The 25,081-nt window shown below is 39.3% G+C and overlaps 1 protein-coding gene across 1 annotated transcript in view; it reads right to left on the reverse strand.

Annotated features, from left to right (window-relative positions):
- Positions 1 to 393: 393 nt before the first annotated feature.
- fn1a (fibronectin 1a) overlaps positions 394 to 25,081 on the reverse strand; it is a 34,052-nt gene continuing 9,364 nt past the window's right edge. Inside the window, exons 10-49 of the mRNA XM_079254358.1 lie at positions 23,611 to 23,766; positions 23,135 to 23,263; positions 22,749 to 22,892; positions 17,959 to 18,080; positions 17,686 to 17,854; positions 17,396 to 17,581; positions 17,166 to 17,291; positions 16,871 to 16,960; positions 16,586 to 16,780; positions 14,479 to 14,757; positions 13,723 to 13,986; positions 13,490 to 13,584; positions 12,957 to 13,125; positions 12,587 to 12,673; positions 12,258 to 12,449; positions 11,496 to 11,768; positions 10,956 to 11,070; positions 10,774 to 10,850; positions 10,593 to 10,682; positions 10,236 to 10,502; positions 10,022 to 10,138; positions 9,626 to 9,790; positions 9,379 to 9,534; positions 9,160 to 9,273; positions 8,785 to 9,054; positions 8,035 to 8,246; positions 7,557 to 7,644; positions 7,281 to 7,466; positions 7,088 to 7,177; positions 6,180 to 6,371; positions 6,003 to 6,092; positions 5,219 to 5,339; positions 4,865 to 5,084; positions 4,391 to 4,561; positions 4,038 to 4,176; positions 3,713 to 3,880; positions 2,620 to 2,745; positions 2,174 to 2,280; positions 1,863 to 1,982; positions 394 to 1,725 (exon numbers count right to left, since the gene is read on the reverse strand). Of these exons, the coding sequence (XP_079110484.1) occupies positions 1,657 to 1,725; positions 1,863 to 1,982; positions 2,174 to 2,280; positions 2,620 to 2,745; positions 3,713 to 3,880; positions 4,038 to 4,176; positions 4,391 to 4,561; positions 4,865 to 5,084; positions 5,219 to 5,339; positions 6,003 to 6,092; positions 6,180 to 6,371; positions 7,088 to 7,177; positions 7,281 to 7,466; positions 7,557 to 7,644; positions 8,035 to 8,246; positions 8,785 to 9,054; positions 9,160 to 9,273; positions 9,379 to 9,534; positions 9,626 to 9,790; positions 10,022 to 10,138; positions 10,236 to 10,502; positions 10,593 to 10,682; positions 10,774 to 10,850; positions 10,956 to 11,070; positions 11,496 to 11,768; positions 12,258 to 12,449; positions 12,587 to 12,673; positions 12,957 to 13,125; positions 13,490 to 13,584; positions 13,723 to 13,986; positions 14,479 to 14,757; positions 16,586 to 16,780; positions 16,871 to 16,960; positions 17,166 to 17,291; positions 17,396 to 17,581; positions 17,686 to 17,854; positions 17,959 to 18,080; positions 22,749 to 22,892; positions 23,135 to 23,263; positions 23,611 to 23,766 (6,146 nt within the window). The 3' untranslated portion in view covers positions 394 to 1,656. The remainder of the gene's footprint in view (positions 1,726 to 1,862; positions 1,983 to 2,173; positions 2,281 to 2,619; positions 2,746 to 3,712; positions 3,881 to 4,037; positions 4,177 to 4,390; positions 4,562 to 4,864; positions 5,085 to 5,218; positions 5,340 to 6,002; positions 6,093 to 6,179; positions 6,372 to 7,087; positions 7,178 to 7,280; positions 7,467 to 7,556; positions 7,645 to 8,034; positions 8,247 to 8,784; positions 9,055 to 9,159; positions 9,274 to 9,378; positions 9,535 to 9,625; positions 9,791 to 10,021; positions 10,139 to 10,235; positions 10,503 to 10,592; positions 10,683 to 10,773; positions 10,851 to 10,955; positions 11,071 to 11,495; positions 11,769 to 12,257; positions 12,450 to 12,586; positions 12,674 to 12,956; positions 13,126 to 13,489; positions 13,585 to 13,722; positions 13,987 to 14,478; positions 14,758 to 16,585; positions 16,781 to 16,870; positions 16,961 to 17,165; positions 17,292 to 17,395; positions 17,582 to 17,685; positions 17,855 to 17,958; positions 18,081 to 22,748; positions 22,893 to 23,134; positions 23,264 to 23,610; positions 23,767 to 25,081) is intronic.

Raw genomic sequence — 25,081 nt, forward strand, 5'->3', positions numbered from 1 at the left:
ATCCAACAATAGTAAATTTATTAGAATAAGCTGTTTGACCATGGAAGAGATTAGGTGAATTTTCCACACGTACAGCTCACACACTCAAATCTGCTCCTTACCCCACAAAGGCACTTTCCTGGCAAGTAGCAAAAGAGAAAACTTGCTTTCTCTCTTTAATTTTACATACAATTTATTGCTAAGAAATTGTATTATGACAAAGAAATAATCCACATAACTGTTTCCTTACTTTTTGTTCTGTCTAGATCAGTTAAAGACAAAGCTTGTGATAAATTAAAATTGTTCAGATTAACACTACCATAAAAATGAAACACAGAGCTGCTTGATCATTTCCTTATTACAACTTTCTCATTAATGAATGCCAACTGGTAGGGTTTCACCTTTTGTTTATTAAAAAGATTCAGTCCACAGTAGTTCAGAGTTTGGCACCAACAATACAAAAACAAGTAAATCAAAAATAGTGTACACCCTAAATAGCATTGAGCAAAATGCCTAAATAAAAAGGGATAAATAAAGGAAATGACTTTAGAAAAAACACAAACACTTATGTATTTAAAATGAATAATGCTTTGAAACAGTGGCATTGTTTTAAAAAATTCTGCTTTGAAATTTAGCCAGACAGCTTTGACTTTTCAACCTAAAAGGTGTATTATTTTTTACTTCTAAAATAAATCCAGACTGCAGATTACAGACCAAAACTGCATTATGAAATCAAAACACCTTTTCAGTAATAACAGCTGGGCATTATAATACAACTTCAACATCAACAGTGCTCACAATCTAAATTTTTCTAATTCAGAATGCAGAATAAGCAGTAAACTGACCACAGGGACACAGGAGTCACATATAAAGTGGCATCCATTAATTCTTTGCTCTTTAAAATGAATGTCAATCACAACAGTTTTAACAAAAACTGTCCAAACAGATTCATTTCAATCCAACCATCATGTCTATCTGGGTCATATCAGCTGAAACATGAGTGATTTTAGGGATAAATAAAACACTGTATGGTTGTGAAGTTTATTTTTTCCAAAGTAACTCTCCGTCTCTTCTGATGATTTAAATAGACCAGGAATGATCAAACTAATGTTGCTGAAAATGCTTCTGGAAGCATTACTATTTAAAATCTCATCATATCTTTGAATTAAATGACTTTCCTCGATGCTCTTTGTTTTGGTCACAAGAAAACTTTCATGGAATGTTCTGAAATGAACAAAAGCCCTTGGATAACAGTGAAAATGCACAACAGTGTGTGTGTGTGTGTGTGTGTGTGTGTGTGTGTGTGTGTGTGTGTGTGTGTGTGTGTGTGTGTGCATAAAGAAAAGCATGTTTATTTATGGGCAGATTTATGGTGATAAAGCAACAAGATTTATGCTGTGATATGTTTAGAAAAATACATCAGATGGTGAAATCCTGTTTCTGCTGAAGAGATGATCGACACCCAGATGAAAAGTTGGGCAGCTCTTTGACGAAGCAGTTTGGAGTTTAAAATTCCTGTTAAGGCACTACACTTTGGTGAGAGGCGAACCCCTTAAAGGCACAAATCTGATGAAAACATTGTCTTTTTAATCCAGCACAAGGAGGCTTCCTTCTTGAAGTGATCATGCTGTAAGGTGCCTCACTTCCTGTATCCTCCTTTCTTCACTCGCTCTTCCGCTACTCTAGCGGGCTCTGAGCATCTGCAAGCAGCTCTGGCCTCAAACATTCAATCGGGCACTGGATGTTCTGCAACAGAGAGGAAGACAATGGATTTTCAGTTTTTAGTTTTCCCTTTTCTTTACAGAATATTGCTGGAATTAAAAAACAATGCAAGTATTATTGTGTTGCAATTCAACATTTGAAAGGTTATCTTTGACACTGACTAGTTTACGAAGAGCATTTTCTCTGTAGCGGTCGAAGGCATCTGAGGGAACAGGCTGCAGGAGATCAGCCTCCATGTTAGTCTCTCCTCCTGGCCTCCTACAGTTCTCACATCGCCAGCCCTTAGGTGGAGAAGGTGAGACAAATACAAGCACAATTAACAAAAAAGCTAAAAGCAGCGTGACCACAAGATGTAGCTCCAATGCTTTTCTTTTTATAAATGGATGCTAATATTGAAAATGAATAATCAGTGAAGTACTTCTTTTAAACACCCTTAAAGCAGCAGGGGATGAGTGACGGAGAGGTTTCTTACCTGTTGTCCTCCATAGCAGGTACAAGTACAGATAGCACCCAAGTATTCCTTCTGCCATTGGTTTCCAACCTGGTACATTTTCCCATCATCATAACATGTCGACTCATCTGGACAATGATATTTATTCATTAAAAATCAATCGTGCTGAAATCCACATATCCAGTTCTTTATCAATCCAAATATTCAATTATTTATCAATACCAAAGAAAAAACCTAGTTCATTTCAGTGTGTGAGCCAGTAAGGGCTACATGCAGGACACAAATTCATTTCATAGCACAAAAAAGCAGCTGAAGAGCCAAAACAGTTCAATTCATGGGGAAAAGGAGGAATTGTAGACAGAATTAAACATAAAAAAGTTTATCTCACTGGTCAGAAAGGACAGAATATCACAAACTCAGTTTTCACTTGTTTTTTTTTTTTTTGTTTGTTTGTTTCGAGTACTTACGAGGTTCACATTTAAACTCTCCTTTTCCGTTGCCCAGGCAGGTGCAGCTCATCATGTGACCATTCTCAGCTCGGCGGTCCCACTTTTCTCCAATGCGGTAGTTATTACCGTTGTCATGGCACCACTCTGTAGAAGAGAGCAGTGGAAAACAGAAGGACAGACACAGAGGATAATAAGAGTTTTGAGAAGGAAAGTAATGAGAAATGTGAAGAGGAGGAAGGACACAATGAAGGAGAGATGATGAAGAGACAGTGGATTAAGAAGCAGTAGGATAGTATGGAATTCAAGAGGATGCATACAAGAAAAAAAAAATCGGATCATTAATGCATCTAAGGAGCAGTCAGACACTATTTAAAGAGCAGATGTGACTGTAATACAAGTGAATAATAAAAAAAAATTTCAAAAGTGCTGCAAAAACAAACAAATAGGTCTTTATCATAGTGGACAATACTTGGACACACGATCTCATTCTGTTTTAAAAACACTAAACATGACTGAATATTCCTGTTTCCCAGTGTGATGTAGTTAAATTCATCCCAGTGATACTGCATTGACACTGAGCTTGAATCTATCAGATAATCTCAGTTCCTGATATTGTCTTGTTAGCTACTGACAATAATGAGCAATACAAGTAACTGAGGTTGACGGTTAGTTGAGCTTTCTGCGAGGACAGAGCATCTATCTACATGGGCAGATTTAAAACAGCTAGAAAAATGGTATTCTTGGGATCAAGTTTTATATCTAAAGATCAATAATACAGCATATAACAATGTCTGATTATGCAACAATTTGCTGCAAATCTGCCCATGCTTCATTTTGTTATTATTCTATGCTGCAGCACATAGAAAATATGCTGTATATTTCTATGGCTTTTCAACTTAAGCTAAGGAATTTATAATGATAATTTTAAAAAACTTTTTTTTTTTTTTTTAACAATTCTACTTTTGATTTCTCAATTATCATTCCTACAATTGCCTCTTATAAATTCCTATTGAGTTAATCACATAGAATTATTGAATTTTGTTTAATTCCATGGTGTGAGTTACTGGGTGTTTGCAAAGCTTGATGGGAAGGGGGTTAATAAGCCACTCACTGGATGAATCACACCTAAAATGCCCACTGCCCAGCCCTAGGCAGCGGCACCACAGCTTGAAGCCCGTCTCAGACATACGCTCCCACTCTGAGCCCACCTCGTGATAGGTGTGTGTGAATGTATCATAACACACATCCTGGTTGGTGGTTATAGAGATGTCACCTGGAACTAAGGAAAAGACAAAAATAAGGTTAAAAATAAAACAAGCTGATGTGGTTTACATATATATAATATTAAACACAGATGGTTTAAACGATAAACTGTGTTTATGCTTTAAAAGACGACATTCTCTGACAGAAAATTCCTTTAGTGAGCTCTACTGTACCAGAATTGCCAACAGTGACCACTTCCTCCAGGACCCTTTCCTTAGCCCCACCCTTCATGGCTTCTACAAGAACATTATAGGATGCTCCAGATGTCAGTCCAATCAGTGTGGCACTGTTGGAAGTGCCTGGAAGACGCATCTGCATGGAGAAAGGAAAAATATCAACGCTGGGACCCTGCATGAGTGTTCAACATGCATGCAGATTACAATGTACAACTCAATCTGTTGGTTTCCCTATATAGGCTATTATGAATTGGCCTTCATTATGTTTTCCCCTCTGTATGTAAAGCGTCTTGAGATGGCATTGCCGTGATTTGAGTTGAATTGAATTGAATGTATGTGAGTGTGTATACCTGGAAGCCTCTCTCCTCCAGATGTGTAATGGGGTTACAGGACACCTCATACTCTGCTGTTTCAGGGATTTGTTGCCAGGAGATGGTTGTGATTGTTTTTGCTTCTTGGGGCAATTCTGTTTCGTTGTCAGGGAAGCCAAAAGCAAGACCTGGCAGTTGGCTGTCACTCACCTGCAAGTCAAGCATGTGTGAGCAGATCACAAGTCTTCAAAATATATTCTTGATGTTAAATATTTAAAGGATAAACAGCTAATCAATTGGCAAACTTGCTGTTTGGCCTTTGTTCATGCACATTCTTAATAGATATCTTGTTAGCTCTAAACAATAAACAGTTGGAATTTCATCCCACAATGACATGACCAGTCTGCTTACTGATATATATGTCATATGTACAGTACCTACACAAGAAACTAGGACAAAACAAATGCACTGAGATATGCCGGGTTTGAAGAAGTTAATCCAAGTCTCACGCACCTTGACCAGGGGTACTCTGTTTCCATCAGGGCCTGCTACAGGAATATAAACCAGAGGCTCTCTGAGAGTGGGTCTCTGGCCTTCTTTGGGTCCACTGTAGGGGCCATGAAATCCATTACTGGGGCCCAGGTTCTGATATTCAGTATAAATGTGCTGACCCTGCTGGCCTGGTTGATTCTGGCCACTTGTGCCAGCTAAGTGGACATGGTTGGAATCGAAACTGGACATGGACAAGATGAAAATAATGAGTTACAAGGTGCCTTCCATATAAAGAGTGATGATAATAAAATGGTCTCTCAACACAGACCAGCAGCTATGATGTAATAATCTCAGTATGACAATGAAGATACTTACATCTTGGCATTGGAGGTCTCTGGAACATCCAGGATGTCAGTGTTGGGTCTATTAGAAATAGGAAGCTGTGGCAGCTCAGGTACCAGTAGTTGAGAAATAGTTGAATAGTCTGTTGCTGGCTCTGATTGCATACAAGACACAAGTATACAGATGCTTAAAGGAATTGTATCTAATTCTAGCACAAGTTACACATTTGGGCCGAATCAATTGAAATGAGCTCCTTTGTCTTGAGTATTTTCAATTAATCATTGCAATTATGTGTGTATAATAGACTAACACAGATCTTTAAAGTAATTCTAACCTCAAAACCTTATATCATTCTGTTAGTACAACATTTCTTTGCATTCTTTGCATGAGTGAGCATATACCTTTTCATAAAAAACATGAAAGGTAAATAATAATAATAATAATAATAATAATAATAATAATAATAATTTCTATATAGTGGCTTTTTTTTTTTTTTTTAACTATCATGATTTTTAATCAAACATAAATGGTTTGAAAAAGGAAGCTGTTATACAAACTGGTAGCCACTAGAGGGAGACACAGTATTAATCTAAAAGTTTTTTTCCCAGCAAATATTAAGCTATTGCCTATTGTGTGGTTTGTTTGTTTTTTTTCCCTATATATCAGCATGAAAACTAAGCACAAAACTAAGTCTGAGCAAGAAAAACAAAATAAAGTGCCTTTCAACATTTATCAGTGACTTCAACATTTAACACATATTAGTAAATTACTGTGTATTACTATCCAGTGATTGAAATGTCTAACTGGTTACACTTACGGGTTCTGGCTTTGCCCACTAGAGGTGTGCTTCTCAAAGTGTTCTGCAGAGCTACAATCTTAATCACATACTCTGTTCCTGGTTTCAGTCCTAAGATCCAATAAAAACAAGTTAGGAAAAGTTCACAGCACATATTTTAAAAGTGTGTATTTATCGTTTGGTTGTTTAAACACTCACCATCAATGGTGGCAAAGCTCTGGCTTGCATGGGGTCTAGGAATAACTTCTTTAGGCAACCCTCCAGCCTCCTCATAGGTGACATAATAGCTAGTGACCTTTGGACTGCGAGACAGATCCCACATAAATGAAATGCTGGTAGGATTTAGGGAGGTGAAGCGGATATTGGTGGGTGGGATGACAAGCGGTTGTGCTGGAAAACAAACAAATGAAGGAAAACAAACCGTGGGTTTTAACTAATGACCAGACTTGGATGCATTTAAATATATCCTTTTTTTCTCTCCATTTTAAAATAACAAAAACAAGAAGCCAGATGCAAAGCAGACACATAGCATGAATCAATTGTCACCACTAACACTCATTGAAAGTTTTAAGTTTGCAATATAATATTAAGCTGTATTCAGAGGTTCGATGCAATGTCTGTGTGGAAACATTCTATTAAACTTAAATCTTTATTAGAAAAACAACACACAATGATGTGGGTTGTAACTTTGAAGTTATATCCATTGTTAAAAAAATGTGTGGTGCAAGACAGTTGTACTGTAATCGTGGGAAAATAAAACCAATTTCAAATTCTGTTAAACATCATAGAAGAGCTGCTTCATGAAGAGACCCAGGATGCACTTGCATGGTACAGATATAACCATGATAATGTGTTTCCTCGTGAGTGGTAAAACTTATAAATAGGACCGTGTTAAGCAGTGATGTGCAGTCTGATATGGGTTACAGTTGTGTCTAAAACCTGATGTGTCAATAAAGTTGAGCATCAATTGTAATTAACTGTAATATTGCAGAATACCACACACGGATTATACTGATCTTTGTTGTATCATCGTACTATGCCGTATAAATATTCATAAATCAGATATATATCCTGAGTGAGACTGTATGTAGGAGTGTGTTGCTTACCTGTGGTGGCAGTGAGTGTGAGAGGTACACTGCGTCCATTGCCCTTCAATGTATACACACTGATCTTATAAGTGGTGCCAGGCTCCAGACCTTACATGAGGAGAGACAGGTGTGTTAATTGAAAGTATAACACGCTATTTTTACTTATCTTCTTTTACAGATGCAGGTTTTGGTTTTATGTATTTTTGTTTACCTGTAACAGAGAACGAACGTGAGTCAGGACCGATTGTCCTTTGAATGGGTATGTAACCTGAAGTAGAGGAGGTGGGTGTGGCTTCAATAAGGAAGCCAGAAATGGTGTCTGTCTTGGACCGCCAGGTCAGAGTGATGGAGGAATCGTTCACGTCAGAGATGCGTACACGCCGAGGGGGGCTGATATCTTTAAGTGGATAAGTGTCAGAGAAATGTAAAGAAGTTAGACACTAAAACTATTCATTAGTTAATCAAAATGTCTGAGTTGAACACTCACTCTCCAGAGTGGTAACCTCTCCCTGGACTGGCCTGCTGGTCAGAGAGTTCTTTAAGGCATAAACATGGACTTCATAAGTTGTTGCAATCTAAAGGGAGAAAATAAAAACTGTTACACTCAACAGAACTGAGGCCGAATATCTAGACAACCTATCTTAAGTTTTTCTATGGTATTAACATGTATAAGCATCCATTTTTGACTTATTTTGAACTGTAGAGACTTCCATGAGCGACTGCTAACCAAAATACATGAAAATGCACCGACATGGAAACTTTATATTGATCTAAATATAAACACAAAAAACATTTACACAATAAACCAATCAAATTATTTGCAATAATTTGTATTGGTTATATCTGCACATCTTTCTCAGCTAACTGAGAAGTCAGTGTGATATGGTCAGGTAAACAGGGATGTCTGTCACAAGTCTGATATAAAGCAGTTTAGGTATCTGTGACTGGATTTTTCTCACGCCCACCATGAGTCCAGAGATATGTGCTTCAGTCGTGTCTGGGGCCAGGTTGATCTCTTTGGTGGGTCCGCTCTTGTTCTTTGGGTTCACCACTACACGGTAGCCGGTGAGGCCTGGGAGGCCAGTGATGCGATTTTCCTGACCCGGCACAGTCCAGTGCATAGTGAAAGACGTGGGGCCAACCTGGGAGAACTGGAGGTTAGCAGGAGGCGAGATTGCTGGAGAGAAGAAAAGGGGGGAAAAAAAAGGTGAAGGAACTTCGTAAGATAAATGAAACTCGACTGTGTGTTACCTAGTATTGGACTGGGGGAAACTGTTTTTAGGTTGTACACTATCTCTTAGGGGTGTGTATTGGCAAGAATCTGGCGATACAACATGTATCACAATACAGGCCACCAATTCGATATATCGCGATATATCAGGATACTACAAGCAAGACAATATATTGTCATTTTTCTTTACTAGTAGTAAACACTTAACGCTGTTGCTGGCTTGACAACAGCTTACTGAATAAGAAGAGAATATGTACATTTCACTGCAGAAAAAATGAAGACATTGAACTTTATGTACGAGATGAATAAAATGAAAATGTGCCTCATCAGTAAAGATCGGTTGATAAAATCGATACAGTACTTTTGAATATCGATCAAATATTGCCACACAAAATATTGCGATATTTTGATATATTTTTCTGACATCTTCTTCCTCATGCCCCATGATGTAAAACAAATGTATTGGATATGGAAACTTCCTTACCTGTGGCTTGTGTCCCAACCAGTGGTGTACTAGAAGTGTCATCATGCATGGCAATGACCTTCACAGTGTATTCAGTGCCGGGCTGGAGACCATAAATAATAGTGGACTCGGCATCTCCTCTGGGAGCAGGAAGCAGCTCCCTTTCACCCTCCTCTGAACTTGAATAGAAAACCCGGTAAGATGTGACAACTCCCTCAGGACTGTCCCAAGTAATCCGCAAGGAGGTGGAATCGATGTCTGAGAAGGTAAGGTCCTTAGGATGGTCTACATCTAAACAGAGGAGAGATAAAAGGGCAACAGAGGTAAAAGATTTGTTAGGATTTTATTTGTGCTTCTTTAGCAATACATGCATCTGTTTTATAGAGAGAGCCTTACTTGTTACAGCATTCACCACAACTGGAGGGCTTTCACCATCTTGTCCAAGAGCGTACACGCTGAATGTATATTCTGCTGTAGGCATCAAACCTGAAAAGGTCATCTCTGTCTGGTCTGTTGGGGAAAGGTGAAGCAAAAGCATTTAAATAATGTAACTCAACGGCCCACACACAGAAATAACAACAACAAAACTACAAAGTAAGAACTTAAAGACCATACCTGGAGCTACCACTTCAGTGAAAGAAGGTCCTATTCCATTTCTGGGGACGCCAGTCAGCCTGTATCCCTTGATGGGACCCTGAGCTGGGCTCCATCTCACTGTGATGCTGTTATCATTCACATCTGTCACCTCCATTTCAGAGGGAGAGCTGACACCTAGTTAAAACAAAGAACAGTTGAAGGAATAAAATCCAGCACAATCACAGGGACACTGTAATCTTCTGTAAAATGCGCAGCAAGTGCCTACCAGTTTTGTGCATGACATAGATTGGGATGCTGGATGCGGGACTATCGCCCCTGCCAGTCACAGCGTAAACAGTTATTGTGTAGTCAGTGCCAGGTTTCAAGTTATTGATGGTAGCTGTGGACTGAGAGCCGGGCACGGTGAACTCCTTGGGATTACTGTCACCTCCTGGGAGAAGAGTGAGTGTGTGAATACCAATAATGCTTTTTAATAATAATATGCTAATAATGAATTAAACTAACATGTAAAAGAAAAGGGCTGAAAAAGATTCAGTACAAATAAAATTATTTTTTATTTCTAAATGCAAAATATAGCCAACAAATGACCACTTAATGAAAAATGCACAAAAAAAGTCAACTAAAGATTCTGTTAAAGCAAATCAGTCTATCATTGATTTACCTGACTCTCCATGAGTTATCTTGTAGTAACGCACTGTGACCGGTGGGGCAGCCCAGCGGACTGTGATGCTCGTGGGCGACGAGTCCAGCACTTCCAGGTCTGTGGGAGCATCAGAAACTAGAGAGAGCACAGAAAATATTAAAAAAGAGAAAGAACATGTTGGTGTCACTGTGATGAGTGAACTAAACAAATCAAATATTAAATGTATTTATACTTGTTTTCTGTTTTCCACTGAGTGGCAGGCTCTCCTGTGTCCCGCTCACAGCGAAGATGTTGACCAAGTACTCTGTGTCTGGAGTGAGTCCTGTTAGAGTAAAGTGATTCCTTGATGGGGGCAGTCTCTCATCCTTGGTTCTCCCACCACTCACCATCTGGTACCGGATGCGGTACCCAGTGAATTTGCTCTGGGGGGCGAACCAGTGGACGGTGAAGGAGTTGGTTAAGATTTCAGAGAAACGGAGGCCAACCGGCGAGTCAAGAGCTGAGGATAGAGACAGATGGTCAAAGGTCTGGACAACAAAAGATAAAATCATATTCTGGAAATGGAAACTATACTGATCTCTCAAATTACCTGTTTTCATGGTACCAACAAGAGGTGAGCTCTCTCTCTGCTCATAGACACACACAACACTCACAAGATACTCTGTGTTCGGCAGCAAATCTGCAGATGGGAAAGACAATGAAAACAAAATTATAGTGATCCTTCTGTGTATATATACTAATGTGAGTCAATAATACTTGCAGTCACTCACTTCTCAGCACCACACTGTTTGTCCCGCCTCCTACGCTGGTTTCTGTCATTTCATCTTCATCATCGATAGGGTGATACCTTTTCAGCAAACAGCAGCATGTTCACATAAATGAACAGTCAAACTAACAACGGAATGAGAAAAATAATGAAACACTCTCCAAGTTTAATATGATCTTCTCATACCTGACGAGGAAGCTGTTAATGTCAGCAATATTTGGGACTTGAGGAGAAACCCAGGTAACTTCAATCGTGTCTGGTGTGACTAGGCCGAACCCTATATCGGTGGGCGCTGGTACGGCTATTAGAAGAGAGCAGCTTGAGTCAGGTTTATCCAAACGGCAACATATGATCAGTAAGACTTTTTACAGTAAGAATACAAGAAAGAAACATCAACATTGTCGTCCCTGAAAAGGCAATAGTCTGTGTTTTATGTGTGAGCCTGAAATTTTACAAGATCTTAAAAGCTGAAGAACAAGCAGAATTTTCCCTGGGTGGCAAAATAAGCCTTCGTATGATAAAAACCTCTCAACTAAAACCAGATGGTCCACGCGTACGCCGAGACAGGGGGTCTTATTAAAGTGACAACGCAGCATGCAAAACAATTACATCACACCTAAGGAGTTTTGTTTGAGGAGCCTTGTTACAGCGTTACTAAGAGCCAGATTATATCATTTTGACACACACATTTCTAACTATTTTCTTTTCTATGGTAAGAACCCTTACAGGTCTGCTGAGTCAGAACGGTGGGTTCGCTCTCGCCGCTCTCCGTCACGGTCACCACGCTAATGTCGTAGTCGATGCCAGGTTCCAGCCCGTAGACCGTGTAGTGGCCGGTGGATGGCATGACCATGTCTTCAAAGATGGGGACACTCTCGCCGGCTGCGACCACTGTGATCTTGTAACCAGTGACGGCTGTGGTCTTGAGTGGTGACCACCGGAGACTGATGGTGGTGTCACTCACATCCTCAAAGCTCAGGTCAGTCACCTGTGGCACCTCTGAATGGGTGGAAAGAGGATTTGGGAGGGAAAAGAAGAGGAGAAACAAACAAACAAAAAAAAGAGGCAAAGGCGGACAAAAAGAAACGGGTTTGGACACCCAAAAGGCAGTGGTTAAGCCGAGTATTGGAAACTGTACTTCCAGCAGCTTGATATATTCAACATATCATATAATCAACACTGATGGAAGAGTTTCTGCTCATACATCTACATTCAATTAGGTTATTCAATGAAATGTCTTCATTGAACGTTCTTAATATATTAAATCTACTGAAGCATTAGTGTTACAAAGAATCAGATGTAAAGGGAGAAAAGAAGAGTGAGCATGAATCAAATGTATGTAGCATTTCAGCTGTTATTTTAGCATATTTACTCACACTTCCCACCTGGCTTACTCTGACTGAATCTATACTGAATTGTGCAAAGGACTTTAAAAAAAAAAAATTAAAAAAAAAGATGATTCCCACATCCCAACTTTCAGAAACATACCCGGTGTGATGACAGTAGACACAGGAGTGCTCTCCATGTCGTCCTTCACAGTTACAACACTGATGTTGTACTCCACGCCTGGGCTGAGATTCTCCAGGGTGCAGGAGTTCTGCCCAGCCTCAACAAATTCCTCCACACTGTTTCCTTGTTGCCCGTTGGTGGGTGTGCACGTCACTCTGTAGCCTGTGATGTCTTAAAAGGGATTTAGAGAAACTCAGGTAAGAGAGGTATACGTAGTTGTTAGACTAATTGTCTTTGTGTTTGGTGTGTAATAATTAGCTCCACACTGACTCACACACACACACATCGATGTGTGTTTGATTTCGTACCTGGTGTACCAGCTCCATTCCACTGCACTGTGAGCTCACCAGTGCCTGAATTGGACTCCAGATTCAGATCAGTGGGAGGAGACAAAGCTGAAGAAACAAAAAGATGTTCATATCAAGAGAATTCTAACAAAAGTGAGAAGGATAAGAAGAAAACAGTTGAGGATGATTCATTCACTAATTCATTCATTCATTTTCTTAACCGCTTAGTTCAATTAAGGGTCATGGGGACTAGGAAGCCCATCCTAGCAATCATTGTATAAGAGGCAGAGTACATCCTGGACAGGTTTCCAGTCCATCACAGAGTAGAGGGTGAGAAAGGAAATGAAGACGAAAGAAAAGAGCTGACATGTCGAATTAATTGTAAACTCACGTGTGACAACACGGCGGGTGATCGGGGTTCCTTGCGCTTGGCCGTTAATGACTGGTTGGACGCTGTAAGTGTACTCTACTCCAGGAGTCAGACCATTAATGTAAATACTCCCCGAGTCGGAGGTGACGTCTCTTGGGGCTTCCCCGCCCTGACTGGGCCTTACTGTCAGCTGGAAGACAAATGGGCACATTCAGACAGACTAGGAGAGGTAACGGTCAGAGGTCAGTTCCGCCAGTGAGGTCTCTGGTGTGCCATGTCCTGACCAGTCAGAAGCATCCCTTAGGTCTTAAAATTCCCTGTTGGCCAACTCTGAAGATATCTGAACAAAGAATAACTAGGAAACGCTTGCATATAGGAGCAACCAAAATCCAGAATGTGATTAAAAAAAACAAAACAACAATCAAAGAAACAAGCAAAGAAAAGTCAGGATTCCAGACATAATGCCTTCATGTTGGATACAAATGTTAAATACAACTCCAATGACCAAGTTTTCTTTCAGACATAACTGCATGATGCAGAAGCAGAGAGCATACCTTGTATTCAATGCGAGGAACGGGAGTCCAAGAGATTATAATGGAGGTGTCTGTTACATCAGTGTTGAACTGAGGTGCGTTACCCATTGGTGAACCTGGAGACAGTAGACAGCTGCATAAAGATGTGCTCTGGTCTTACTTTTTAAACAGTTTCAAACAAATTAGAATAAATCTATCACCTTTTCGCTCTGCGCATGTGGCAACAGTGCTTTATTCATGCACCAGATACTCACCAGTGGTAAACACTGCACTCTCTCCAACACTCATTATGTTGTCCAGCTCTGAGTGGAGTGTGACGGTGTAGTATGTATCGGGCTTCAGGTTGAGGAGGGTGTATTGAGATAGACGGGCAGGCAAACGCAGCTGTTTTGGGTTTGAGCCTTCAACAGTGAGGAAGAGACGGTAGCCGGTAATTTTGGCACGGGGTGCATACCACAGCACGACTGCGCTGTCCTCAGTCACATTGGCAAAATGGATGTCTGTGGGGGCATCTGGCTCTGAAACAGAAGTCCGTAAATACTGTCAGATGAAGAGCAGTGTAATTTAAACTGGGGGAAACTTTTTTTTTTTTTGTACTGATGGTTTCACAAATGCTGTTCTAACTTATGAAGAGGTGTCTGTTTTCTATAATGCCCCAGTGCTTTCCAAAAGTTGAGGCACTTGAGATGTTTACATTCTTATTCATGGTGTAATACTACTCTTCTTATCAGTCTCAAATTCATCCTGTACAACTACAAAAACCCATGCAGCCGAAGACATAATAAAAAGTCAGCAACGAAAAGAACAAAGAACCCAACAACAGATGGTAGGACCCACGCAGAGCAATGATCTCAGCATCACGCAACTTGATTAGAGCTTAAATCCACAGGACTGTGACAAGGTGTCTGTGCTGCTTGGAACATCTCACTGATTGTTGAAATGATCCTTGTGATGACTACATCCATCAACCAAGTCTGAAGTAGTATTCTGAGGACATTTCTGTTACTCACTCGTGGTTTGCTCCCCAATAAGTGGCAAACTTTCCACTCCATTGTGAATCGTGTAGACGTTGAAGCGGTACAGCGTGCCAGGCTGCAGGTGAGTCAGTTCAACGTAGGAGTTCTGACCAACAGGAAGAGTCATCTCTGTTGGGGTGGAACTAGACTCCTCAACTGGGACCACGGTGACCCGGTAACCAGAGATATCCCCCACTGGGCTGGACCAGGTCAACACTATTTTCTTATCAGACACTTCGAAGAACTGCAGGTCTGTGGGAGAAGCCACTTCATCTGTTAAAAAAAAAAAAAAAAAAAAAAAAAAAATACATAAACCTTTAGTATTTGTCCACATTTACCTAAAAACAGGAAGAGCAAAGACAAAATGCTACAATAGTTTGATGCAGAGTTGTATAAAGTAGAAGTCTAACTACAATGGAGCTGAGCGAATAAAATTCACCTGGTTTAGTGACTTGTTGGAAAGAGCTGCCAGACAGGACTTCTACTTTTATTCTACTTCTACTTTATACACCTCTGGTTTGATGTAACTAAGAGGACATAGCTTCAAACTTGGCACTTCACTCACTCAGTCTGACTGTTTGAGCCAGGAAACTTCTCAAGCACAAAATATATGTGGACATAATTCATGTCTATTAATGCCTTTCTCCATTTTATAGTTGAAGGAAACACGCAGCTCAATAACTTTAACCTTAAATGTCAAAGACAGCTCATCTCAGAGTGAAAGCTGGACTAAGTCTTCTGCACCTGTGGGGAATAAAAACTGCTGAATGCAGAGAAATATGTAAACCATTCATAAATCATAAGAAAAACCAGTAACACAGGCTCAGGCAAGAGCATAAAAAATATAAAAAATGTGCCATAGTTTCAAACTTTTTAAGCTGTCTAAGTTAAAGTCTTACCACTTTCAAGTAATATAGAATAAAATTATATGTTCCTGAAGAAACATTCTTGATTTGTAATTTCTACAAACCAAATGTTATATTGATGCCAAAGAATGGACAGCAGTACAGAAGCGATGAACAAAGACAAAAAAAGCACAGATATGCAACTCCTGAAACATCTAAGAAAGAAAAGAGGAGGAAAAAGTTTAAAAAAAAAAAAAAAAAGAGGGAGATAATTACGGTGGGATGTCACGCTTTTGTCAGTCCAAACTTAAAGTGTGTTAATTGCAAAAAAAAAAAAAAAAGCTTCACTTTAAGGATTTAAACTTTGTGTTTTCTGCACAGGGCCCATTGTTTCAATCTGAATCTTATGACTGAAGACAAAAATAAGTGCACACTGCTGACCTGCAACAGGAAGTCCAATCAGATGCTCCTGGTATGTTTCCCAGAGTTTCAGTATTTTTACGCAATATTCTAGCTCAGCTTAAGCATTACTTGTGTATCATTAGTGCTTTTATTGGCGGAGGCTTTCGAATGTCGATCCAAAGATGACAAAACTCTCTAAACTAGGCCACACATCTTTAGTCCATCACACACACTGTACAAACAAGCATTGACAAACTTCTCCAACATCTGCGGGACTGGCTCAACTGTATGTTCGGCTTGGCAGACTGATAAGTTTTATGTAAGTCCAGTTGAATAGAATACAAGCTGTGAACCCAATGACTTCACTTTCAGCTGAAAAAAAGGACAATCCCACACATCTTATAATATGTATTACTAAATAATCCACAACATGACTCACAAGTTGGTTTAAGAGGGTTTTTGTATGGCAAATGTAATAAATCATCTTTGCATGAACATTTATCATACATTATCACATATTTGACACAGCAAAGGTCAAAACTCTACCAAAAGTTGTACTGATCTCCATGTTTGCAAAGCAGATCAGTGTTTGGTAAGTTTCAGCCACTACCACTGAAAGAAGACATGCTGTTGTTTGAGTTAATGTAAACAATTAAATTACAACAAAAAAAAAAAATCAACACATCACTAATACATTTAAAAAAATAACGAATCAAGTAAAGAATACACAAATCTAAAAAGACATTACCTCCAGAATCTATAAATCTTATCCAAAGATTTTGAATGTAAACATTTAGGCCAACGGAGTTCAGTTTTACATCTCTGTGTTGTCATACAGTGTATAGACCATTTACCTGGCAGTGGATCTCCAGAGGTGTTGACCTGGACAAAGATAGGTTCACTTTCAAGGCTATGTTCCACTGCGTAGATGCTGATGTTGTATGCCTTCCCAGGGAGAAGGTCACTAAGAGTCACGGATGTTGTTGTATTTGACAGAATCAGCTCTGTGCTTTCACCTTCTACTGATGGTGTGTAAACCACACGATACCCTGCATGGAGAGACAACATATGGTTCATTGCGTGTGGGTGCACCATCACCCTTTACTTTTGCTGCAACAAACAAGATCACTGCAACATACCAGTGATGGGAGCCAGTGGTCTTTCCCAGCTGATCACAATGGAGGTATCTCCCACCTCTTCCACTTCATGTTCCTTAGGAGCATCTGGTGCTGCAGAACAAATAACATACATATAGTTACCATTTGTTTACTACTTCACTTTCTCTGAAGCTCTGGCACCTGAACCCTGGTATTATGTAGGTTACTTGCACATTTATTGCCATATTTAAGTCTAGTTGTGGCTTGTGGATGAAAGAAAATCCTCCTAGATGAAGAGGTGATTATACAAAATGAGTTCATACAAGTGTCCACTCACCGGTTTTTGATGAAGTAGACAGGATCAGAATGTCTTCTCCGTTTGTAACCTCATAGACATTAACATTGTACTTTCTCCCAGGCAGAAGCTCATTAATATTCACAGAGGTAGCTGTACGTGGCAGGTCTAACAAGAAAGAAAATGCATTTTAAATAAAAATGTATAGCAACAAATTACAGTGAGCAACTTTCAGCTCTTGTACACAAACTGTTAAGTGTGTCTGCACGAACCTAAAACAGTGGGCTCTCCAGTGCCCTGTCCCTGCTCAGTGAGCTCATACTCTATCCTGAAACCAGACACCGTGTCAGAGGCAGAAACCCACGAGACGACGAAGCTGCTGGAGGTGATTTCTGTCACTGATTCTGAGGTGTCAACCACATGGGGAAGTGGAGTGGTCTCGCCTTGTGAAGTGGCCACTACAACAGAAATAAAAATAAATAAATAAATAAAGAAGAAATAGAAAATCTTGGTAACAATTAGATTTGTCCAAGTTTATCAAATCAGGTTCTGTTGAACTTACATGATCCATAAGTGGTGGTGAAGTCAAAACGTGTGGCCTCTTTGCGTCCGAACCGCAGCACGCTGATCAGCTGACCCTCATATGTGATGCCTGGTTTCAGGCCTGAGATGGTGTAGGAGTTTAGATGGCCAGGAATAATAACCTCCCTCCATGGACTATGGGAGTCTTTCTGTGATGAGATGTGAGAGGATTTAACAGGTAGCAAATAGATGTTTGACAAGCTAGTAGAGACATTTAAATCAACGGATTAGAGGCAGTAATCAGAAACCTTACCACTCTCCATTTGAGAATGTACTGGGTTATGTGAGTGGACGGTGGGACATTCCACTGGATAGGATGGGAGTTGGGCTGGTCTCCAGATTCTGTTATGATCACCTGAACAGGACGATGACCACCTGGGAGAACATGAGAACACATACAGAGGTAAACACAGCTGCACCACAATATGCTTTATACACTGCAGCCATGTTAATGGTGTCATACTGGAAGTGGACGCTGATTAAATCAGCTAATGTTATCAATCATTGTCAATTTATAGAAACAAAATCTATTACAGTGTCAGCAGCTTTGTTCTCTTACAGTCTGGGAAATAAAACCCGCTTGCTTTACATAACCCAGCTCAACAGGCTGATTTTCCTTGTGCAGAAAACAGAGGTGGGGAAAACTAGCAGGTCCATGTGAGATTCCACCACAGATTTCCATCGCTGGAGGGGAAGAAAACTTTCACTTTCTTGTCTTACTTCCCTGTGCTGTATAATTCTTCCACTCCTCTTGGATTAGCAGCTGTAATGTGGACATATAGTTGACTAATTAGACGGTGAAAAGTGGCATTTTGTATAAAAGGTTGTCAATGCTCTTACATTTTTGCATTAATTTATACATTTATTCACTCATTTATTTTTAAATAGAACCGTCCAATACAAACAGCAAACTTCATGGAACAAAAGAGTAAATAATCAGAAAAATTCAATAAGTTTCAATAAGCTGGTAGATTTTTCTGTCCCGTTTTTTGGAATATAAAATAATATAGATATATTTTAAAAACACATTAAGTGTTTATACACTACTGAAAAAAATGCTTGAGTCACTCATCTCTTTAGAAATTTCCTCCAAGGAGCGAGATTTTATTGTCATATTTTAAAGTGACCTTCAGCAAAAGAAACTTTAAGTACTTTTGATTTTTTGCTCATTTTAGGCCGGCCCTTTTTCATGGCCTTTTTCTTTTTTTTCTCGAAGAAATTGTACTTTATGTGAAACCAACTAACAAAACACTTTGCATTAAAAAGACCCCAAATTAAAGAGATAAAACAGTGATCTCAACACATAACTTACAATTTAGTAAAGAACCTATTTTAAATTGTTTTCAGGTCATTTGTAACTTGCAGTATTCTGCAGAGACACAAATGTGTTCCCAATTCTTTATCTGCATCTGCTAATAACGTCTAAGATAAAAATTGAAAGGTATAAAACAGTATTGTTGTGTAGCAAAGTGATTTCAAAAGAGCCATAAGCCAAAAACTTCACATGTCTCAGCAAGGTATGTAGGGTGTCCTTAAAATACCTGAAGAAATTGGAGGAGGAGAACAAAAAAAAAAAAAAACAAAAAAAAACTATCTATAGCGTTCTTCTATGTGTTCTTAGGAAATAGAAAGAGAATCATATGTAATAGAAAAGGCCTGATATAAGACATAAGTGATGCTTCTGAACCTTAAACTGATCAATTTCTTGTTGGCAAAAATCAGAAATGGCCCCAGTGGAAGGGTGGCTGTCAAGAAGCCATTCTTATAGAAGAAAGACAGAGAGAATGTGGAGACACACTAAGTGATACAAGAAGTGGACCTAAAACTCCCTTTCAACAGGTTTTATGGAGAACTGAATCCTCACAAAAGAGTAACTTTATTGCAGAGAGGTGGGATCATCTGGAAAGAACAGAATGCAGCCAATGTTTAAAGAATAGCTTTGAAATATCCTTCAAGCAGCCTGGAAAATGGTTTTAAAAGACTAAAATGAGAAGAAATCTTTCCTAAGAGTGTTTAGAATGTGTTAAAGAATAAGGCTGTTCTCATTATATTACCTAAAACAAAAACAATAGTCAACTGCTGCACTATTTCCTATTTTTATGGCAATCTATAAAGACATGAAGACTGGCTGCACAGTGCTGTATGTCCTACAATCAAGACAGCCATGAAATATCCTTCTGAGGCCAAATGAAGTAAATGAGAAGCTGGAAGACACACAAAATAAAATTTTAAATACGTTTAAAAATATATGTAAAGGAAGCTGAAAGAACAAACAAAAGAAAATAAAGGTTGGAAACAGTTATTAAAAAGCCACGTACAAAGTTACTGTGTTGAAAAAACTCTTTCCATCTAACAAACATGGGTTTCATTGCCTCATTTGCATTCTCAATTCACCCTAAATAGAGCTAAACAACATTTTAATAGCTGCCAAATCCACTTAGAGCATGTTAGTAGACGTCTTGGGAAGCTTTCCAGGTGTGAGTTCTGTTGGTTATTTCTCCATCTGACAGCACTCTGGACAGACTTGTGGTCTGCGTTACAAAACACAGCAGCCCAGGCTGAATTGTACAAATTTTCCAAATACCCCAAATAACAGACAAGTTGACACAGCAGCTTAGCACAAGTATGAAAGCTTAGCAAATTCTCAACAGCAGTAAAAAATGTTAAACAATTGTAATGATTTTAATAACATTTTTTGAAGGGTATAAATCCATATTTAATGTAAACAGAAGTCATGTGTTGAGCAAACTCCTGCACTAAGCTGCATTGATAGAAACTGGTAGCTTCTATAAAGAACTGAGGTTTTCTAACCACTTTTCCAAATAGCAGACCTGTAATCAAAGTTTCTGAGCAAGTGGCTCGGTTAACCAGAAGTTACGAGTAGATACGCAAACCTCAAAAACAATCTGGGACCAATTACCGCCTATTACAGACCCACAGGCCACTGGGTAAGGGTTATGTAGAATCATACGTAGGAGGAGCATGAAAACAGATGCACACTTGCAGTGGTTATACACACACTCTCTCTTTGAGCTTTCCTTGCACATGCACGTACACATCCACCCTTACTTTAGGCACATAGACATAACATGCACTTCTAACATTCAGATAGATGCACAGTTAAGATTGACACTAAAGGGGAGGTAATAAAGAAAGCCATGCGTACTCTACGTCATGCCTCATAAGATTAAATTACAGAATCTGCAAGGAGAGATAAATACAGATAACAGACAAGAGGACAGCTTTTTTATATATATGTAAAAAAAGATAATATCAGTGCATGTACTCTGTCTCAGGCTTGTTAAAACTTGTAAAAAGGAAAAAAAAAATCCTTAACTTTGGTTTCCATTTCCATCTTTTATGGTGTTTTCCTGTTTAAGCCAATTCAGCTCAAGTCTGGATCTCTTGCTGCCCTTAAATCTTCGTAGCTGTATTTTGTATGCCCAAGAACACACAAACACACACAGCCAGTTCACAGATGGTTGCGATTATGGCCACTTACGGCAGAGTAGAGCCCTACATTTTCTATCTCCGTCAACCTGCTTCAGTTCAAATGTTCCTTTACATCAGGCCTGACAAACCTGAAGCTGTTTCTACTTGCAACACTTTGCAGCCTCACTTGGAACTTCAATGTCATTTTTATTTATGTGTGAGATTTAAATGCTTTCAACCCTCAAAATACCAAATCTGTACCACAAAAGCTCATCATTCGTGTTCAGATTAAGGGAAAATGTAAAGTAATAGAAACAAATAACACTCACAGTACTGTAGTCAGGTATACCACCCAAACATAACACCACAAACTGTGAAAACTCACAGGAGGAGGAAACTTTCCCTTCAAGGAAAACTAAGAGAACAGTTTTGTTGGTTTGCAGTGATTGTTACTCAAAATGTATAAATAAACTGCAGTTGTTCAATGAGCTCCGCAGGCAGCAAATTTGAGTCAAGGTTTCAAAGGCACAGGCTGGAGAGATTGATGCAGCTGCGGTAACAACACAGGAGATGAGCCACATGCTGGCAGGAACAAAGACTTAAAGCTAGGGGTGTGTGCTTGTAAAAGAGGAAATCACACCCCCTCCCCATGTCTGTCTGTTTCACATCAAAGTCAAGGGCCTCATTTTCAATGTGACTTAAACAAACAGTTGAAAACTGTTTGTGAAGTCCGAAATCTGGTGCGGCAAACACTGACCAAGTGGGAAATAAAAAAAGTAAAGACTGGGACAAGCAGACTGAAAAAATAGACTACTGCAGTGGTAGCTGTAGCTGTGCCGACTGCACTGAAATCACCTCCAATGACCGGAGACTAAAACATCATGAAATTCCTGACCCTTCTAACAGTACCAGGGCTGCTCGATGATGGAAGGAAGTGATTTTTTTCTAAGCCTCCAATATTTAATGTGATATGAGAAAATAGATATAGATAAAAACAGATATTTTCAGCAGATGACTTGACATTTTGTAGACAATTAACCTGCATTTATGTCACTTCTTTTTGCGAATGTTACATGTATGCTTTTGTCTGTATTTTAGAGTTATTCTTATTGTTATAATGTATTGCTTGGTTTTATTGTGCTAGGTCCATACCTAATTTTATGTTCCATCATGTTTCATTAATCACTGCCCACATTGGAGAAGTCGTAAACTAAAATGAATGGGCTTCCCATCCACTTCTGCAGGTCATAGATCAGGGGTTGTCCCAAGTCGGTCCTCCAGGGTCGCTGCCCCACAGGTTTCCGATGTATCCCTGTTCCAACACACCTGGCTTACATTCAATGGATCCAACAACCAATCAAGTGATTAGTTTGATAAACTGATTAGTCTGAGTCAGGCGTGTTGGAGCAGGAATACATGGAAAACCTGCAGGATTGTGGCCCTCAAAGACCGGAGCTGGCACCCCTGTTGTAGATGGACAAATCAAAATATTGACTTAATTTTCCTCCTTCATTCTGCGATGTGACCGTTGCACACATGTACATTGGGATGATGATGCTCAAACGATGTATCGTGCTGCTCTAAACAGTATTATTAAAAAACATTACTTACCAGGGTAGGATTGCTGGGGCTCACAGCTGAGCTCTCCAACACCGTTGCCATAGCAATAGCACTTGTACATGATTCCACGCACAACTTTATCCCAAGATTCCCCGATCTGATAGAAAACCCGTGTTTCTGGCTCCTGACACTGGTCTGAATGCAGAATTACAAAACAAAATAAAGAATTTAACACAAATGTGGGTTGCCTAAAACGTAAACATTTATATTGTGTGACAATAAAATACATCAAACTAATAAATAAATAAAAGACAAACTGCAGCGCTTGTGTAAATTAATCAATTCAAGAAACGTCTTAATCCACAGAGAGAATTTGGACAATTAATTTAATCAATATGATGACCTTTGAATGTAAATCAGTAAAATGGTAAACCCACCAATGGCATCGCACTTCCAGCGACCACGGCCCTGTCCAAAGCAAGTGCAGTTCATCATATATCCCTCATCATGCTGTTTGGTGAAGGTTTGGTTCACCTCATAGGTCAGTCCATCCACACTGCACTGGTCTGCAACAGACAGACCAGAGGAAATGCCACATGACGAGCACAGATCTGGTGCAGTAAAGCCTGAGGGTTTTGTTGTTGTTGTTTTCCTGATACCTAAATTCTTCTATCTTCACATCTTAAAATCAAGCAGGGTCTTCTTTTAAAAGGCATGTTTTGCAAATTCAGCCACGGCCATGTAAAGTGCAGGTGTGTAGGCTCATGTTTGGCTTTTCTGTGTGTGAGTGATTACATTAAACATGACCTTTCACCCCTTCTCACTCAAGGAATTCTAATTTTAGTGGCTAATTATCGTGCCATGAGTGCTGCCACTCTCAGTGTCTTAAATCCTGTCTTATTCACATGCATACCTTTGAGCTGAGAGTAAGCAACACAACTCCATTCTCCTCGTCCATTGCCAACGCAGGTACACCGCATCATGTGACCGAGCACATCATGCCGTTTATCCCACTGGTCACCTACACGGTACATCGCCCCTTCAGTTGTTGTACATGCTTCTTCATGAGCTACAACACATAGAAAAGAATTTTTTTTTTTTTTTAAAAAAAAGAAAAAAACACTCAATTACTTTTCTTGTTTTATTTTATGATCTTGTGTTGAAGATTACACAAGAAAGAATTAACTTACAACACATCCATACACAACTACATCATACATATTTACAAACATGTGCTGAATGATTCCCCTGAAAGATGACTGACTTCACCCTGTAATTATCACAGAAGGCTGGAGAGGATACAAGCACCATAAAACACCTGTGTCTGTAGGAAAGAGATTTTATCAAAAGTTAAAACCAGATGTCTTGCCTTGTCGTGTGTATGAAAGCCTGTGTGTTCACCATATAAGTCTTTGGTTAATTAAAAGAATGAATGAGTTTTATTGGAGAGATAGAAAGTTAACACACCTGGGTGGGACAAGGAGAGACTTGTGTTTAGGCAAGTACACTTGTGTAATGAAGAGAAAAAAGAAGTGCTGGTAACACTGGCTTTACTTCAACAAGGTTGAGTCTAGTCGTTGTGCTGTCCTGCGGTCAGTTTAAACATAGGAACGAAGGAAGGAACACAGCAGACTTATCAGTCACAGATGAAAAGACTGCTTTTGTTTCAGTGCTTGACAGCAGGTGAAAAAGCAGAAAAAAATGATATAAGGATGCGGACAAACTTGCGTTCCCTTCTGGACCATGACTTCTTAGAGGAAGACTTCTTGCGTTTCAACGGGACCTTGGTGGCTAAATAAAGGATAAATAAAGTAAATAAAGTCTTGGGAGTCCAGACAGGGATTTTTTTCTGGCTTGTGAAAATAAAAATTCTTCAGACTTTGTTTGGTGGTTGCACGTTGAGGCTGGAGGTCATATGGGGTAATCTAGAGCCTAAGCAGCTGTCTGACGAGCTACTTCCAGGCTCAGTTTTAGACCTTTCAATAATTGTATATAGGGCTTAAGGAAAACTTGTGACCCATGTGATTTTATTTTATTCTCTAAAGTATAAAGTTTCTTTGCATTCTCTGCATGAGTGAGCATGTACCTTTTCATAAAAAAAAAATTGAACAGTAAATAATAATTGCACAGCTGAAGTTTAAAACAAATGCTCAAAGCCATAATAAAAACTAATTTTAAAAAGCCACATAAACAAGCAATGCAATTGTATTGGGTGACATGTCTAACGTCATCTTTTGTGCTTTCCTCTAGCTTCAGTGCCAAATGGTTCCACATGTGGAAAGTTTTTACACCTTAAAGCTGTAGAAACAGTCAGCAACCTTAACTCTGCCATAAAGAACACAGCCCATCTCTATAAAAAATACACTGCCTGGTCAAAAAGAAAA

This window comes from Telmatherina bonti (assembly GCF_933228915.1).
Source record: "Telmatherina bonti genome assembly, chromosome: 15".
Classification (NCBI taxonomy): Eukaryota; Metazoa; Chordata; class Actinopteri; order Atheriniformes; family Telmatherinidae; genus Telmatherina; species Telmatherina bonti.